Here is an 18,973-nt window from a genome sequence, read left to right as displayed (position 1 = left end):
TAGGGCCGGGCCGGAGGGAGGGGGTCAGGGGCGGCGGTTAATGCTGTGATACCACTGCGGTACCGGGGAGGGGGTTGCGGTGGTCTTTGGCCCTTGTCCTGCCCGTCGTTGCCTCCTTTCCACTGCCGGCGGCCTGGGGGTGTGTGTAGCTGTGAAGCGACGGTAGCTTTTGACTCAGCTCTCCTTGTTCTTCTTCATTTGTTGGGGTTTTTTTTCTTAATTATGTATTTATTCATTGTTTGGTTGGTTTTTTTCCTTTGGCTCAAGCACACAGAGGATGGTACAGGTTGCTCCTGTGCAGGTTTTGTAACTCAAATAGTTAAAAGTTCCATCTCTGATTAGCAGATTTAATTGAGTTTATTGGCAGACTGCTCTACAAGTTATCCAAACCCTCATTTCCCTAACCACTAGTAAAGTGCTCAGCGTAAGAATATAGTGCCAATATTAAAGAAAACTCAGATTTGTAGTCATCATCCACTGACTTGATGGATCACAGGATTTAATTATTTGACTGTAGTGTTTCAGTGTTCTTTTATTGTCCTTCCAGGGGCTATCTTAAGCTTGAAACGTCATTGCTTTGACTAGTTGGCTTCTGCAGGATGCCACACAAGATTGGTTTTATAGTTGTGAGTTCATCGGGGCATGAAGATGGCTTCAGCGCCAAAGAGCTGATGGTTCATGCACCGACAGTGAATGGATGGCGATCACCCAGGTACTGTGAGCGGGGGGAACGCACGTAGTTCTGAAGCACTAAGTGAATTGAAAATGTGTGGGAGATGTGGGAGATGTACTGTGCATGTTCAGAGCAGTTTACAGCATCCCAGACCAAACTGATTATAAAACTAGAAAAGTTACTTTAATCCCATGGAATCCTTATCCTGAGGAAAAAAGCACCTCGATTACCACCTAAAGGCATCACACTGTATTTAAATAAAGTCATTTAAAATAATAAAAGGTAACTATTTCTGTTCTTGTCAGTCTTGGAGTTTGCAATTGCTTTGTCTCAGTAGTAAAAATCCAGTCTCAGCGCATCCTCTAGATATGTGTGAGGCACTTTAACATAGACACGCATGTGATAAAGTGAAAACTGTTTCTACTCTTTGGTTTCTTTTTACAATATCTGTGATACTGAGTTAAACTATAATAACTTTGGCAAGTTTCATAATTAAATGTTACTCAAGTTGGAAGTGAAGTTGTCTTTAAAAAGTTGTTTCATAGATGATGTATGTTTTCAGACACTGTCAGTATCCGCAGGAAATCATTCTGCAGTTGGTGGAGAGATGTCGAATACGAAAACTGCAGTTGCTTGCTCACCAGTACATGATTTCAAGCAAAATTGAGTTCTACATCAGTGAAAGCTTGCCTGAATACTTTGCCCCTTATCAGTCAGAGAGGTTTCATAGACTAGGGTAAGTCAAAAAGCTCTAAATGGTTTTATTACCTTAATCAGAAAGGTCTCAGGAGGAAACAATGTTCATTGTGCTTTGCATGGAACATTGGTACGCTGTGCTGCAAGCAGTAAAGAGATTCTGTACTTGCTTAGCTCTGTAACAAAGCTGAAGATGTAGGTGTAAGAGGCATAATGCAGATGAACTGTCTTGTCAGACTGTCTCAGTTATGAGTGAGTTTTAAACTTTATCAAAGTACTAACGTGAGGAGCAAAAATACAGCTGTGTATTTGTACATTTCCCATGCTTACTTGTTCCATTTTTCTTCTCAGTTATGTCCCTCTCTCGGACAATGAAAAGACTGATTTCAGAGCACGAGAGTTAAAATCTGTGTATATGGATGCAGTTGGCCAGTACCTGAAGCTGATTTTCCATAAAAATTATGTCAATAAATACAACTTATATGATCAGGTAAGTTGAGTTAAAAGCCCTTCCTTGGTAAGCTATATGAAGTTTCAGTAGTACAGAACAGTCACAAGAGTCTGCTTCTTTGATTGTAGAGGCTAAAAACATTGATTGAAAGTTCCTGGGTTTATTTTTGGTTTCTTTTAAAACACAAAACACAAATAAGAGGTAATAAGTGACTTGGAATTGTCACCAAGTGCATGCAACTTACAGAGAGCAAACGAGTCAAGTGCGTGTTCTGTTCCCATTCTGAGTTTTAGACTGCACAGCAAACTCTGTGCTGAAGACAAAGTTCTTCCTCTGAGAACAGGGTTGTGGTCACTACAAAGCCACTCTTAGTCTTTAGGATCTGATGTGGCATTAAGTGGAGGTGCTGTACAGCCATTCTGATGGAGAAAAAGCAAACATCTGCCTCAGTTCTGCAGTGACTCTTTTCACTTCCATCCCAGACCAGAAAAGGGAGCAACTGATGACTGTACAATGTGGTCTGTAGATGATGGTAATCAATTTTTAATGAAGCATGAGGTACATTTAGTGCTTAGTGCTTTTCTTTGTTCCATGCTGCCTTAGAGACCACAGATCCTTTTTTTTTTATCTTTTGTTCCAGTTTTTTTGTTTCAGTTTTTATAAGATATGGAAAAAGTAATGACCTTATGCATTTACATTTTCTTTAAATCTATCCCAGGTTGCCCTTGTAGCTATAAACATTATTGGAGATCCAGCAGACTACAGTAATGACAGCAATAACACTGTAAGTGCGAAGCACCCCTGGCTTTTTACTGTTGCTGCACGTGCTCAGTGACAGGGTTTTTGGGGTAATGGACTGCATCTTTCTTCTGCTAGCTTTGTGCTGTAGCAGAGCTGCCATGTATTGATTTCCTTTTTTTTTCCTTAAAATGTTATCTCAAAGCAAGAAAGCTCTCAGAAATTGAGCCTAATTTGTGGATACAAAAAATAAAATATAATCAATAATGCTGTTTGCATTTTCAGCCTCTCCACATTCTCTTGTTTCAATGTGCCCCAAACATAAGTGTTGTAAGTTGCATAGCTTGTGTGGATTGTGGCGAGTCAGATTTCTGTCCTGAATGTATAACTGATGTTGATGAATGTGCATTAAGATTTACTTTTTTTTCCCCCCACTACAAAGCCTTCCAGAGAGAAGCTGATAGACCACTACTTAGGAATTAAATCAAATGATCCTGCCTTAGATGGAACTTACCTTGGGTAAGGATGGTTTTTTGCATATACCCAGGCAGAACCTCTGCTCTGTCTAAAGTAGTTCTCAGTCTCTATATTTTGTTAGGTCTCTGCTAGTACAGAGAGAAGACATGCTCAGTCTGGTCTATTTTGGATTAGCTGAAAGTTTATTTTACTCATTTTATATCTTCAGGAAACCTGATTCCATTTCACCTCTGGATGATTTGGCTTTTGACATGTACCAGGATCCAGAAGTTGCTCAGATCATACGTAGACTGGATGAGAAGAAGCGCGAAGCCGTCCATCACGAACGCTATGATTACGCCAAGAAACTCAAACAAGCTATTGCAGATTTGCAAAAGGTGTTGCTGAGAGACTGTTTATCTCTCAGGCCAGTGTTCCAGCAGTCCCTCAGGGACCCTGGCATTCATGTGGAATCGTAATGATCTCCAGTATATATTTTCAAAATAGTAATTTTAACATCGGATAGCTTGATTTAATAACTTGGCTGGAAATACTGAAACATGTACATGAATATAGTAATGTGATTCCAAGCGAGCTTGTTCTGCCACCTTCTAGGTAGGGGAGCGACTCGGACGGTATGAGGTAGAGAAGCGCTGTGCTGTGGAGAAAGAGGATTATGATCTTGCTAAAAAGAAGAAACAGCAAATGGAAGCGTACCGCCTGAAGGTGTATCAGCAGCTGGAGCTCCACGACCTGCTGGATGCAGAGCTGATGGTGGGTATTGTTATTCCTAACTCAGGAGGCTTTATCACGTGGGTCTTGCAAATAGAAATGGCAGAGCAACCAAAATAAATTCAGGGAATAAGAGTTGTCACACAAGAATTTAGTGACAATTACATATGGATTTTAAGTTTTCTGTTTGCATTGTGGATTTCCCTAAGCAAAGACTTGCATGTGGCATTTTATGAACATGCTTAGTTCTCCATAAATTACTTTCCATTAAACTGTTGAGGTCTCAAGCAAATTACATTAGAATCCTGAATGTTTTGCATGATTTCATGGCTACCCAATGCAGATTGACAAGGTACTGTCTCATATTTTGAAGGGTAACAGGCTTATGCTGGCATCATGGCTAACCATACAGATTTTATGTGATAAAATATAGTTTTATATTGTTCTCAGAATTAAGTTCTGATTGTTTCCTCAAGCTGTATCCAGTGGAAATGATCACGTGTCTGAGTGAGGTCTGATATTTACTTGAAAGCAGCAGAATCTTGTTGACCATCAGCATTGTAGCTGTACTAACTGTGATTTTAGTTCATTGTTAGCCTTGCTTTACAAAATCTCCTTCCCTTTTCAGATTCAAAAACCACCTGAATTGCCCTTGGAGCACGTGATTTATTCTGACAGTCCTCAGTGCACAAAAGCTACAAATTCACCCCCTTTTGAGCACACAGAACTGCAGAAAGTTGAGCCGTGGAGAGCAGAGCCTTTGCTGGAAGAGAAGTCAGCAGTCAGCACTTCTCCTGAGCCCATTGTTCCCCATCAGTCCCCTCCTCCTCTTCCTGTGACTCATCCCACAACCTCCAGGGAAGTGTTTCTCAAAGAAAATGTGAGTCGTGTGCCTCTGTTACTGCAGAAATCTATCGCAGCATTGTATTCATTGAATGGAGATCTTGTATTCAGCCCTCCAGAACAACAGGGTCTTTTTTGGTTATTCTCATGGTTTATATAGTATCTGAAATTGACTGTGTTGCTGAGCCATGCCTATCTAATAATTGGCATTGGTCTTGCTCTTTCCTGAATTTATTTGGAAGCTTTTACAAATGTTCATTGATATTGAGGCAAAAGGGGATTATATCTGATTTACAAATAGATGAATGGAAGCAAACAGACTTTAAATGACTAATCAGGGGTCACCCAGCCAATGTAGTGGGAGCTGAATTCTGCTTGCTCCATTAACAGCTTAATAAATCCCCTTCTTAGAGATCATGTTGGATCAATCTACAGCAGCAAGGGAATTTGTTGAAATGTGGTTGTAGGGTAAGATTCTTGGTTTCCTATCTAAAGGGAAGAAGAAAACTGTGGTATCTGGTTAGCTGGATCTTTAGGTTTTGCTGCTCCAGCTTTTGGCAGAGCTAAGGAAGGCTTGCGATGGCACTCAGAGCAGTAGTATGCTCTCTTAACAGGACACTGACATAAAATAATTTAACAAATAAAGCTTTATGACTTGCTGGCTTCCTATCAACAGGTGTGCACTTCCACAGAAGGCATTTTGTGTGTGTTTTATTGTGTCCTGTAGAAAAGAAATAAGTTTTATTCACAGGCACTGATTCCATTTCTTCATTACGAACTTCAACATCTGTACTTAATTGTAAAGCAATACTGCTTTGGCAGGGGAAAAGAATGCATGAGGTGAATCCAATTAGTCATGAAACAACTTCCCATCTAAGGAATCTCTAGAATAGCAAATTTTATCTTCTCTGTTAGGTTGAATTTTTACCTTACGATGAGAGACCTCTTCCAACTCTCTGTAAACAGTCTGATGAAGCAATTGCACACCCTGAGCTGGAGGTGACTGAAGAGGGTGTCAGTGGCACTCCAAGAAGTGGCATTACGGGGGAACCAGAACCCTTGAGCGAGAAGGCACTGAGGGAGGCCAGTCCTGCCATTGAAGTTTTTGGAGAAGCTTTGGTAAAGAACAACAGAATAAACACATAGATTATTGTGGCCTGTGTTGAGTTGATCTGATACATGCTCTACAAAGACCTACTGATAAGATTTTTACATGTTCAGAGCTGTTACTTAAAAAGCTGAAATTAAAATTTGACCTTGGATATGTGGGTGCCTGTTTTCAGTGTTTATATGATGCTGTAGCTTTTACAGTTGATTACTTGATGAGCTATGAAGGAGATAGTGTCCGGTAGACTGCTTTAGGGTACCCTCAGAGAATACCTGGAACTTGCCACTGTGAATGGTCTTTGTAGGGAGAAAAACCATTACTGTCTCTAAAATGGTTCTTTGAGCCTGACCAGTTAATCTATTTTAGTCATCATTTTTCAAAAATATGTGCAGAAACACCTCTTTTAATAAAGGCCAGATTCCTGTAGGAAGCGCCTGGGAATTTCATGATTAGGTTCATATGTTCTTTTGAGGCTCTTTCTGTGTATAAATGTTGAATAAATATTGAAATATCAGTATTGACCTTTCAAGAGAGAAACTTGTTCTGTGTTCAGGTTTCAGGAGCATATTCCAAAGCCTGGTCCTATCGAGAAGATGCATTACTGGCTGTGTATAAGAAGCTGATGGAGATGTCAGTGAACACTCCAAAGGATGATTTAAAGACCATGCTGAGGGCTGCCATTTTCCTTGTAAGGAGAGCCATCAAAGACATTGTGTCTTCAGTAAGTTTTAACGTGTTTGATAAGAAACGCTCCAGTGAAGAACTAACAGCAAAAATTGTAGAACCGTGTGCTCAACACACTTTAAATAATTTAAACAGTTTGTAAAACTGCTTTTGAGTAAGTTCAAAAACAAAACAAAGAAAAAAAAAAAAACAAAACAAAACAACTGAAATGTCAGCTTTTAGTTAGGAACAAGGCCTGGGCACTGTCTGGCATTCAGCAGCATGGAAAATACTGCCCTGGGCTGGGTGATGAGCTTGAGAAACAACTGCTGATGCAGTAAATGCTTAGTGTGGTTGAGCTTCTTTTCTAGGTCATAGAGCAATGACATAACTTTTAGTTTCCAACTTGAGAGACTGCAGTTAGCCAAAGGAGACTTAGGGTTCAAATAAGCTTCAAACAATAAGAAAATGAAAAAAATAAGAGTTGTGTCATTCTTTGTAAAACAGATTCCAAAGCCTTTCACCTAAGCCCTAGCAACATGTTTTCTGGGAGAGAGAGATCTGAAGTAGCTTCCATTAGGAATGTTACTGTAATTCTGGATTCCTGTTGCTGCTGTTCTTTAGAACTACTGGAAAGATTTTACAATATTGTCTGAAAACAAAGATCTGTGTGGTATTTTTATTCATTGTGTCCCTTTTCTTTTTAACTTAGGTTTTCCAAGCTTCCCTGAAACTTTTAAAAATGATCATCACCCAATATATACCAAAACATAAACTAGGAAAACTAGAAACTTCTCATTGTGTGGAAAAAACGCTTCCAAATTTGCTGTCTAGAACAGGAGACTCTTCATCCCGTCTTCGCCTTGTGGCTTTTAACTTTATTCGGGTAGGTGCTTTTCTTCAAATTACATTTTGATTTGTGTTAAGAATGTCCCAGAGCTTACAGGTGGATAACATCTAATCAGACCAACTTAGTAGCTTTGCAGTTTTTTTTCTAGCCATGTATTGTCACTTTTGTGGGGGACAGTGTGAGGAGATAACTGCTGTTGCAGATGCCAGAAGGTGTAACTCTTGCGTTCTTTTTCATTGCAAGTGATGTACAGAGATGAGAGCAAGAAGGTACAGCATGTTCCTCAGATTGTGTTGCAATGTGATTGCATTTTTGACAGCTGAATTTTGAAAGTCAACTTAGCAAAAGCATCAAGAAGCTGCCCGTTTTAAAAGGCACAGTCCATTCCTTGCTCAGGGTTGGCAAAGAGCAGCTGTAAATAGCTGCTAGGGGATTACAGGCTCTATTTTCCCATAGAATTTAGAAGAAAGAACAGTAGCTGTGTGAAAATGCGTTATTTCAGTCCCATGAGTGGAGTGAGTCACTAGCTCTGGAATATTTATCCCTGCTTGCCTCTACCCATGGAGGGAAACGACTTTTCTTTCGCTACAGACATAACTAAAATGTTAACAGGGTTATTGTGGGAAGTGTTCTGGTGTGTCACTGGAGCCCTAAAGGTGACACGTTACTTTATTACTACTGCTTGGCATGTTTATAATAGACTTTGTAATTGAGTGAGAAAGGAAATGTAAAAATGGTTACAAATTTATTTTTGTAGACAGCACATGGCTTAGAGAGAAGGAAAATGTGTTTATTTTGTATTGCTGCTAATAGAAGCTGCACTGCCTGAACCAGCAGTTCTCTAGGGAAGGTGCCACACATTTCTAGAAATTGGTGTGTCCAAAACAGACCAGCCAGCCCAGTGATAACTGCATCTGGCCCTCAGGAAGAGGGACTGCAGGACACCCTCGTCTCCTTGGGTGTCTGTCAGCTGACAGGAACCAGGAGGAGGGTTGCTTTGGGTTGTTAAACATTCTGCTACCAGCAAAGAAATAAACATTGAGCGCTGAGTAACAGCAGAATCTAGGCTTAAAATTCCTAGCAAAATAGAATGAGAACTTAGAAGATGGCATATGTCTTTTCAAGCAGTCTCGAAATTTCATCTTGTTGCAATGTCAAAACTTTGTCTCCTTTGTGACACTTCTCATCTACCACCTCCTCCTCAGATAGTTCAGTGTAAGATGGAGTTCGTGAAATTCTGCTCACAACCCAGTTCTTTAACTCATCTGAGTATGTCTAAGACTTTATCAATTTCTCAGTAGCTTTCTCTGATGCCAAAAGCAAGACCAAGACAAAAATCTGTATAATCTTTTTAAAATCTTTTGCAAGTAACTTCTGGGTGCTAAAGTAAGAACTTCCATGCTTCTTATGGAAGGCTTATTTCATTTTCCTTAACTTGCTATAAGTAACTTAGAATAACTCTACTTTGCAAAGACAGTTCATTTTCCTCATTTAGCATTCCTCCATGCACACTGACTCTCTGTACATCCATAGGAAATGGCACTGTGTAGTGAAGTTAAACCTCTTCAGATTGTTCCAGTTCATTTGGTTCAACCATTAAAACCAAACTCCCCAACACATCTGGCAATGAGTCAAGTGGAATTAGTGGAACGCCTCTTAAAAAACATGGGAACTGAAAACTCTGGGTTTACCATCAGCAATGTCATGAAGGTAGGAGTCTGAGTTTCCAGCACATTAATTTTTTCCTGTTGCTGTTTTATTGGGGCTTGTCTGTATGTTTTGGAGTGCCTGGTGAATTATTAAAGAGAATGTGAGCCTCTGGGAGGTGACAACACACAACATTGTGCGGAACCAAGATGCCAGTACAGGAAAGAAGAATCCCTCAGTCAGAAAGCATTTGCAAAAACCTTTCCTCCCACTGCAGTGAAATAATTGTCTTAAACTAATAAACAAGTCCTTAAAAAACATGTAGGAAAAGAGAGCATAATTTTTTTGTAATTATTGTTCTTTTCAGTTTGCAACAGGAGCTTTGGAACACAGAGTCTATGAAGTTCGTGACGTGGCGTTGCGGATTATCTTCGATATGTACAGGAAGCACAGGGCTGCGATACTGGAATATCTTCCTCCAGATGACGCGAGTGTTCGCAAGTCTGTTCTCTACAAAACGCTGTTTGATGGATTCACTGCAATAGATGGTAAACTTTCTGAAGTTGAAATCAGGGTACGTAATAAGATTGCAGAACACAGGTAGTTACTTTAAATGTTGCACTCAGCTGAGCAATGCACTGATTTCATAGCTCTACTAGACATTGAGTGACGCAGGTGGAGTGTCCAAAGATGCGTTGTTAACATTACTTAGTGTAAAAAGTTGGTGTTCAGTTTGTTACATGTACTCACCCTTGTGAATAAAGCCTACAAAGAATACAGAGGTGGCACTTCTGAAGTAATACATAATCATTTTAGAAAATATACATGTACTGTTTTGTGTTGGCCTTGGGAACAGTAAGCACAGAGGAAATGCTGTGTGTTTCTTTCAGGTTAGTACAGAGGAATTTGGGCAGAGGGAGGTGTTATTGTAACAGACCCATCATTTCACCGAGCAGGATGCTGCATTGACCCTTTGTTCTATGCTGATCTGTTTTTCAATCTCTTCTATATGAAAGATGGTTCAAAAACTTTTGTAACTGAGAGTATTTCTTGACAGGCACAGAGAAAGGCAGCAACAGAAGCAGCAGAGAAACAGAAGAAGGAAGAAATAAAAGTTCTGCAAGGTCAACTGGCAGCTCTAAAGGAGATACAAGCTGAAGTTCAGGCTGGAAAGGTTAGGGTGTTTTGGATTTGATTTTTTTTTTTTAAAGTCCTTTTCTTCTCAGATATCACAGACTTGAATAATTAACATTTCTGTTGTCTCATTATAAACTAAAAAAAAAAAAAGGAGGGGGGGAGAGAGAGACTCCATGACATACACTGACAACTTTCATCCTCAGCACTCCAGCTTGAAATCTGGGTTGGTTTTATTTCCTAACACAGTATAAAATTTGGGTTCTCTTTTATAACAGTTTTCTTGATCGTATGGTAAATTTAAGAGTGTTTCTAGAAGTCTAAGTGTTTCTGTACCAGCTAGAGTATAGGAATTGGACTGAGTGTGTCACGGCCCTCCAGAAGCATGCTGTACTGCACGTCCATTCAGTTTTACATCTGAGCCTTAAAAAGTCAGTCAGCTACCCCAGTGCCAGGAAATAGGACTGTTTTTCCTTCCTCAGAAGATTGCTGCCTCAATATCCAAAAGATCTGCTGTAGGACCAGAAGCATAAACGCAATGCATTCACTCTGCTTCCAAGCTTTTAATTCCAGAGAAAAATTGGGATAGAATCTGTTCTCTTTCTCTTTGGCAAGCAATATGGCCCATAAGCAAATTTCTGACTTAAATTTCTTTGTTCAACAGGAGAAAGAATCTGATTTTCAGAAGCCAAAGAATCAAGGTAGGTAGTTTCAAATAGTATTAAGGAATGTAGAGAGATTTCGATATGTCTTTGAAACACTGTAGATGCTTAATGGATTATTGAATTATCTCAGTTAAAAACATACTTGAGTGCTTTAAACCAGCCGAGTCTCAGCCTGCCATAATCATTAAGTTTGCAAAAGAAAACTTACCATCAGCTAACCAGTTAATTTCTAGTCAGAAATTAGTATGGCTCAGCTTGAAAGCACTTTAGATTTCTCCCCAACCTGAGGCAGATGATCTACTACATGTAAAAACAATCACTAGAATATTTTACTGTTGTAGATCCCCGAAGCAGTAGTTTCCCCACTGCCTACGTTGTCTTTCAGTGCTTATTTACCAGTATGACAATGATATGCTTCTGTTAGGTTTTTTTGCTGTTAAAATGTGGAGAAGCAGTATTTCTAGGTGTTCACAAAAACTAAGTAAAATGTGATCTTGTTTTTAATAGTTCTCTTTTTACAGGTTACCAGGTAAACGAAAGCCCACAGCCTACAGAAGCAGAGATTCCAGATGATCATTCCTCTGTTGCAAATTATTTGGATAAGTAAGTTAGATGAGCAGCTTCTGGTCACCTTAAGCACATAGTATAACCTACAAGCTAATAATGTTAACATTTTTCCAGTAGATCAAAGCTAATACCTTCAGTATTAAAACAATGAAAAAGAAAATACCTTCTAACAGATTTGGAATTATCAACAATCCTAGATGTTGATTTTTTTTTTTTTAAGTTCTTGGGTAGTGTGACCTTGAACTTGTTTTCTGAGTAGTTGCTTGCAGGATAAGAAATTGCCACAGTTTAATGTTCAACTGAGAGTATAAAATAAGGCAAAGATGTATTGTAGCTTTCATGTGTATGGTTGGGTAAGAGCATAGAGAAAGCATCTGAAAATTTTGGAGCCATGAAAGCCCGTTTTGGTGAGCTGTTCTCAGTGCTTTTGTGGAATTATGTCTTTCTATATGAACAAATGCTTTATAGTTGTATTTACCATAAATTATATAATAGTAGCTGTTCATGCCCTATCCTAAGGTCAGCATTATAGAGGGAAAATAAAGTGTACCAAGATGTTACCTATTTTTCAGAAGAATTTCTAACAGAAGAAACAGAGTTCATCCATTTTACTCTGCAATGTTACTGATGTTTGTAATTTTTTTTCCCTAGCTTATGTATTTTTTGTGGTGGAAGAGACGAATCCTTCACAGAGGAGGGATTGGATCTCCATTACTGGAAACACTGCCCTATGTTAACCAGATGCGAGCACTGCAAACAGGTTAGGCATAAAATTCCTAGAGCTACTACAGGACATTAACTGTTATTGTGGTTTTAAGGTGCTGTAAGATATTTGAGACTAAGGTAGATGAATTCTGAACACAACTGTGTGATCTTGGGTAGTGCTTTTTGAGAAGAGCAGTATTATAAATTGTATTAATAACTAGACTAATTTTTTTTTTCCCTTTGTAATTTTGGAAAACAAGATTTAACTTCCAGAAATGACACAAGCAGTTTTTTTACAGACTATCCTTATTAATTCAGTGCAGTACAAATCTCTGCCTCTTGCTCTGTTGCAGGTGGTGGAAATAGCAAGTCTGACCGAGCACTTGTTGACAGACTGTGATAAAAAGGACAGCTTTGGGAAGTGTCAGCGATGCAGTGAGGCCCTTCCAAAAGATGAGTTGCCCAAACATATTAAGAGCAAGACTTGCAATTGTGAGTAGTTTTGAATAGGAGGGTTGAACTTCCAAGGTCAGGTCAGCCAGACTTTCAAATACACTGTATTTTTGGTGAGTCAGACCACTCCTGTTGAGGTACTGCACTGTGGATTTAGAAATCTAAGTAAATCCTCGGGAGGGAACACTTTTGGAATAAATGCCAGAGTTTCCCAGTGCTTGAAATGCTTTGCTTCTGTTAATGCATGTGGGGAGGATGAGCAAGGAGAACAGAACGCCTCTACCACATCCTTGCAGATTAAGCACTCTCATTCCTTTTGATCTTGTTTCAATGTGGATGATTAAACACAGGACTTCTCTGAGAGCAGTTAACAATAATAGGGTAGGAGCTGGTTTAGCCATGGGTTAGTTTTATGCTCTTTGTTGTGCAAGTTCTCCTCTTGTATTTGAAATTAGCCTGTCTCTGCCATTCTTATATTATTTTTCTAATTGTTTCAGCTGCCAAACCAGAACATGTGGCAAACCATTGCCCGTTGTGCCATGACAACTTTTCCCCAGGAGAGGAGGTAAGGCTGCACTCTAGATTGGTCTGATGCTGTTATGTTACTGGACTGGATTTATATCCTCTTCTAACACTGGCTTACACTGAATGACTTGAGAACTTGCCTGCATTATTGCCAGGGTTTCTAATGGCTCCCTCACACCATATTTGAACCTGAGTCTTCTACCCTCAAAGGTGTATATGGCAACCAAAGGGCTATGGGCTATTTGGTGTCAGTCTTTCTCCTCCTGCATAGGCAGTTATCCACCTGATAGCTTTCCAAATTCCCAACTACTACCAGATTCTGAGAGTTCACTTGTCAGCCCTAGGATTCAGAGTGACACTATGCAGTTTAAAATACTGCAGCAATGACTGAGCACATCCAACAGGGCATCCAGGATTAAGATGCTCTTGATTTGGGTATGAGAAAAAATTTACATGAAGAAAGTAAGCAAGAACTGCTGTAATTGTCAAGAGACTTGAGGTGGCTTCTCTCTATACACTATTCCCTGTGACTGCCTAAAGCTGTGAAATCTCTTGACATGCCAGCTCCAAAATGTGCTTTCAGCAATTGAAAATACACATTGGTATTATATGAAAAGTTAATTGTTCAGAAAAATACTTAAAATATCTGTTTCAGTCTTTTCTATAAATCAACTAACACTACATTATGATCATATTTAAGTAGTTGTGTGTGTGATATTTTTGGAAAAAGTCTGTTACTTATTCTTGTAAGTAAGAGATTTCACATAGCCTCGAGTTTGAAGAGTCATGTTTTCTTGTAACAGCAGCTCCTACTCCTTTGGGTTGCTGAAATGCTTTAACTATGATCATAACCTTGTTATGCCCATGCTTTTTCAGTTTAAAATATGTATAGATGAAAAGATTTTTCCATGTTATTTGCACTTTTTTTTTCCTGATTTGAACTCAGTTATTAATTAAGAAAGTTTAGAAAACAAAACAAATGTCACTCACTTTTAATTTCTAGCAACTGGCTGGAATTTTTTTTTTATTGTGGTGCATCTTTTAAGTTATATTTTTAAAATGGATATATTAATTTCTGTTCCACTTATTAAGTCCTAAGGTGTTCATGCTTTTATGAATGAGCAGATTAAAATGCTATTGCCATAAAATCGGTATACAACTCTCATTTTCTCCATGTTTTAAAGAGTATATGTGCACACAGAGTGACTAGATAAGAGTTGGCTGATTTTGCTGGTTTTGTAATATTGCTTCTTTTTTAATTGACTTCAGGCCTGGAAGTCTCACCTAATGGGCAACGATGGCTGTAAAATGAATCAGCGGAGATTATCCACAATAAATAAAACTATTCTGGTGCAGCCTGGTAAGGTGCTGTTTTATGATAATAATGATTATGGTTTTTACTCTGTTGCCTTTACTTTGTCCTTGAAAGCAAGCTGCCTCTTCATTGCTTGTTCAGCACACGTTTTGCATTCGTGTAACCTCACTGGTGTTTCCTGTGCTGGAATAGACTACAGTGTACTTGGGGAGCAAAGTCTCAAATACATTCAAGAACAGTAATTTCAAAATGAGGGCGTTAGCTCAGCTGATTGGGAAAACTGGCATATTTGATAATTTGATCAGTTCAGTCTTGTTTTTGCATAATAGTATGACCATGAAGAGAACAATCAGCGGTGATACTGAACAGTTAACATTCTGGAAAGCTCCCGAATGCTGACACAGAGAGCCTGATTGAGGTTTTAATGTCCAATCACAGGATGCTAATCTAATCCTAATTACAGGATGAGTTGAATAGTTAGTGCTGTGTGCTGCTTTTCCTTTTCAACTCAGACCCAGGAGCTAGGCAGAATTTATGATTGTGCAGCTTCTTCACCTGCAAAGAGAAGTTGATGCTGATGTCAGGTGGTTTTTTAACAGTTGTCTTTATTTATGAAGCACCTGCAAAATCCTTTTATTTCCTGAACACAGGAGTTAAACAAAAAAGCTATTTTCACTGTCTGCAGCACCGAAACTCTTTTGTCCAGTAACATCCAAAACCTTTCCTCCTTCAGACTTTTTTCAGGGCTCTCTAGTTCCCTGTACATTCAGGTGATTGCTAGAGTTAACCTCCTCTGTCTGATACTTGCTTTGCTCAGAGCTGCCTTTCACAACTACTCCAAGTTCCTGGAAAGAACTGTTGAATTGTCTCTCTCAGCTGTCAGAAGTGAATGTGATCGAACTCATCAGTTTCCAGTCTTGAACTGGACCTACATTTATGTCTCTCTGTCTTCAGCCTTGCTAATGGGAATGCTAGTTAGTTTGCTGCTGCTTAGAATTTGGAAACATAGTCAGAAGGAACTGAAATCCTGCCTGGGTAAAGCTAAAACTCCAGAGCAGTTTCCTAGAGATAGGAAGGGAATCCTGACCATTTAGTCCTGCAGCTTCTGGTATAAAGCACAACTTTTAGTTGCCAATATCAGTCATACTTAACGTATCTTGAGAATTAAAATGGTAGATAAAATTCAAGAGTGGAACTAGATGTGCTTGCAGTAATGATCTGTATGTTCTCTTCACAGGCAAAATAGGTGGCCAATATTTAAAGAAACCAGGTCCTTCAGGATCAAAAGCTCGACCTCCCTCTATAGGAAGCAAGATCCCAACGCCAAGAGGAGGCCCAAATAAAAGCACTGGCAAAACATACTCAAAACGATGACAGGACAAGTATTTTTTCCTTTGTCTTAATAACTGGACAGATAGTCATTAATAGTTATTTACAAATTCTGGGGAACTCATGCCATCTTTTTTGTTTGACTACAGGAGGCTGTTTTTCAGCCTTAAGCAGTACTTGCCTCGTCTGGTAATTTTTCTGTTAGCTGTCTGTGCAGCACTGTGGTTTTCTCCTAGAAATGCTCCTGTTAGAAACATGCATATGTTCTGGGACAGACCTGTCCTGCCAAGTTCCCTGTATGGCACAAGGAGGACTGTGCATAGGTCTTTGGTTCCTCATGTTTAAAAAAACTCCCCGATGAGCACGGAGTTAAGCTGGCCACACTGTGTAGCTGCTGTCACAATCTGCTGCTGTGGAAGCTTGGCCTTTACATATATTTCAGGTTTAGAATTTTAAAGTAGAGCTGTACCCAAAGCGCTACTCAATACCAAGAATGAGGACCAAATAAAAAAGCTAAAGGGCTGGTTGGATATTGCTGTATGATGTGCTGTTGTGGAGGAAGCAAGATGGAATAGCTGTTCCGCGCTGCCTCCCTCGCTGTGCGCTAAGTGCCTTATTAGTCCACTTGACAAGAGGATGAAGCTAAACCGCAAGAGTCCCATTTGGTACATAATGAGAGTGTGTATCGATGGAGCTACTGTGAACATTAAAGTTGTGCTTGAAAATCTCACAGTTAGTTCTGAAATATATCCCCAAGAAATGGCCCCTTCAAGAATAGAAAAAAAAATCTTAGGGGTGGCTCTGAAAAGCTTGAATTAATAAATTTAGACCTTTTTTCTGCTTTAGTGTACTTTCTCTTACCTTGCTTCTAAATCCAGCTCTAATACTGAGCTTCTCTAGTTAGATCTGGATTGAAACAAATATCCACAGACTACAGCATGTGACAGTTTAATATCTTCAACGGGAGCAAATTCTGTTAAGACAAAATGTATGAAGCTTTATACCTAAAGCAACGATCCTAATATTTCTCCTTGTAAGACAGAATTAATTGCTCCCACATTGATGTACCTACAGGTACAAGAATGAGTGGTCATGGTAATATAACTAGAAGTTTTGGAGGGTTGTTTTTTTTTATTCCTTGCTACCACAGAATGAATTTGTGGTATTGTTTTGTATATGGCACTGAATTTGTAATATACAATTTGTATAGTTTGCATGCAGCCTGTCTACAAGCTTATGAATTTTACAGGTAGATCGGTGTGCTTGTATTTTTAAAGTCTTTATATAAATTGTTTCTTTAACTCTTCCAAATATATAATGTATCAATAAATATACAAGTTAGGAATATATATATATATAGAGATATATATATAAGCAAATATACATGTATTTTTATTTCTACTTTAGTGACACAGGTTCCTATTTGAGAACCTGATTCCTTATGCGAGCAAAATAACCATTGATTTTGCTCAGATTAGCACGTGCAGTGGACTGTAGGGGCACTTGTTTGTCACATCTGGGTACGAGGATGCTCTCCTGCTGCTCCGTGCTCAGGCTGCCTGTCTCCCCAGCTCTCTCCAGAGCCAGCACAGTAACTGCTCTGCTCTTTGCCCCATCGCAGAGCACAGTAATTGTGCTTTAGGGACCTGGGCAATAACTCTCCGAAGCTTTTTTCATTGCAAGAAGGTCTCATGTAGGAGACTCCTGCTTCTTCCCTGTCCTTACCACCCACCTTACTTAGCTAAGGAGCAGGAGAAGTGTGTTACAGAGCCTTTGCCAAACAGCTTTTGAAAGACAAATGCACAGGCTTGGGCACACTGCATTGCCTCTCAGGGTTTGTAAATTTTATTTTCTTTAAAATACAGAACAGCTCTTTAGCAATGATTTAAAGAAATAATTTAAATATTTTAGAGTGCATAACATTCATTGAGATTTCTGGGTATCTTCAGACTAAAAAAAATGTACTTGTAAAGTGAGTTATAAAGATAGTATTAACTACTCAATGGTACAAATTGGAAACAACTTAGAATTGAGAAAATGGAAATTTTTTTTAGGATGTGAAAGGATCATCTTTGAGCATAGTAGTACCACCAATGTGATTTTTTTTAAAGGGTGATTTCACTGGGCTGCTTCCTTTCACTTAATAAACAACCTGTGTTTTCTGCAGTGGCAAAACAAACACTGGTGTGAAAAACACAGTGAAGTTTGTTCCTGTGCGATGAAGTCTCGAGCGAAACATTCTGGAGCAAAACTGTTGCACCAGGTGCAGGTCTGGCTGATGGAAAGAACTTCTCCAAACTGTTGGACTGGAAAACTTGAACAGCAGTGACCGTGCATCATTATTAAAGAAAGAACAGACTGTCGTCCCTATCTTATGGGCTTTTTTTTTTTTTATCTGATCTTTTTTCCATGCTGTACCTGAATGTCAACCGTATTGTTTTCATCCATCTAAACTGCAGAGACGACTCAAGAGCAGCCACTGTCCCTGCGTGCAGGAATTCATCTAATCTCAAGCGTGGAGTTCCACTGCTGCCAGAGAGCGTTTATATAGATTACGCGGTTCCTAAGCAATGGATAAGCAGAGAAGGTATTTAAATCCTAGAGATCTTATCACTGTCACTTTTAAGAGAAAAAAAAGTCACTTATGTTAAACTTGTAAGTTATTTTTATCGCACTTATTTAATAAATTAGTTTAGTGATTTTTTTGGATGGTACCTCTGCATTGAACAAGCTGTTCCTGCAGAAGGGATGGTACTGGGAGGGGTGACAGTGGGGCTGCAGCAACAGCACAGCTCCCTGCCATACCTGTATGCACCTCTGTGGCATTATCACAGCTGTAGTGATGCCATCCCTTGTTTTAGCTGTTCAGGTATTGCTGTATCAATGGGTAGAGCACATCACAGAATCATAGAATTGTTTGGTTGGAAAAGAACTTTGATATCATTGAGCCCAACTGTACCTGTCCCCTACTAAACTGTATCGCTGCCCATCTTTTAAACCCCTCAGGGATGGGGACTCCACCACTGCCCTGGGCAACCCCTTCCAATGCCTCAGAACCCTTTCAGCAAAGAAATTCTTCCTCACATCCCATCTCAACTGCCCTTGGTGCAACTTGAGCCCATTTTGTTTTGTCCTGTCACTTGTTCCTTGGTTGAACAGGGAGTTGGACAGAGCCACAAGGTCTCCCCTCAGCCTCCTTTTCTCCAGGCTCAGCAACCCCAGTTCCCTCAGCCACAAGGGAACTCAGCACACTTGTGCTCCAGACCCTTCATGGGGGGCCGGGCCCTCGTTTTCCTCTGGAGGGAGCGGTGGGATGGCGGTGCCCGGTGTTTTGGGGTCCCAGCGGGTGCGGTGAGCCCCGTGCTGGGCGGTGCCGGAGGCGGGGCGGGGCGGCCCAGCCCTTCCCTTGGCGGAGGGCGGCTG

The 18,973-nt window shown here is 39.8% G+C and overlaps 1 protein-coding gene across 1 annotated transcript; it reads left to right on the top strand.

Moving 5' to 3' along the window:
• The first annotated feature begins 543 nt into the window (after window positions 1–543).
• Window positions 544–15,595, top strand: CEP104 (centrosomal protein 104). The gene is made up of 21 exons (XM_010177257.2): window positions 544–712; window positions 1,236–1,409; window positions 1,721–1,859; window positions 2,539–2,604; window positions 3,001–3,077; window positions 3,244–3,412; window positions 3,630–3,788; window positions 4,375–4,626; window positions 5,505–5,708; window positions 6,251–6,418; window positions 7,073–7,246; window positions 8,744–8,920; window positions 9,225–9,431; window positions 9,915–10,031; window positions 10,656–10,692; window positions 11,178–11,259; window positions 11,875–11,983; window positions 12,282–12,420; window positions 12,879–12,946; window positions 14,176–14,266; window positions 15,459–15,595. Exons 1-21 carry the CDS (start codon window positions 600–602, stop codon window positions 15,593–15,595), a joined length of 2,859 nt encoding a protein of 952 aa, XP_010175559.1. The 5' UTR covers window positions 544–599.
• Window positions 15,596–18,973: the final 3,378 nt, after the last annotated feature.

The sequence above is a fragment of the Antrostomus carolinensis genome, unplaced genomic scaffold (genome assembly GCF_000700745.2).
Source record: "Antrostomus carolinensis isolate BGI_N321 unplaced genomic scaffold, ASM70074v2 scaffold7921, whole genome shotgun sequence".
Classification (NCBI taxonomy): Eukaryota; Metazoa; Chordata; class Aves; order Caprimulgiformes; family Caprimulgidae; genus Antrostomus; species Antrostomus carolinensis.
This window is presented reverse-complemented; position numbering and strand designations above follow the sequence as displayed.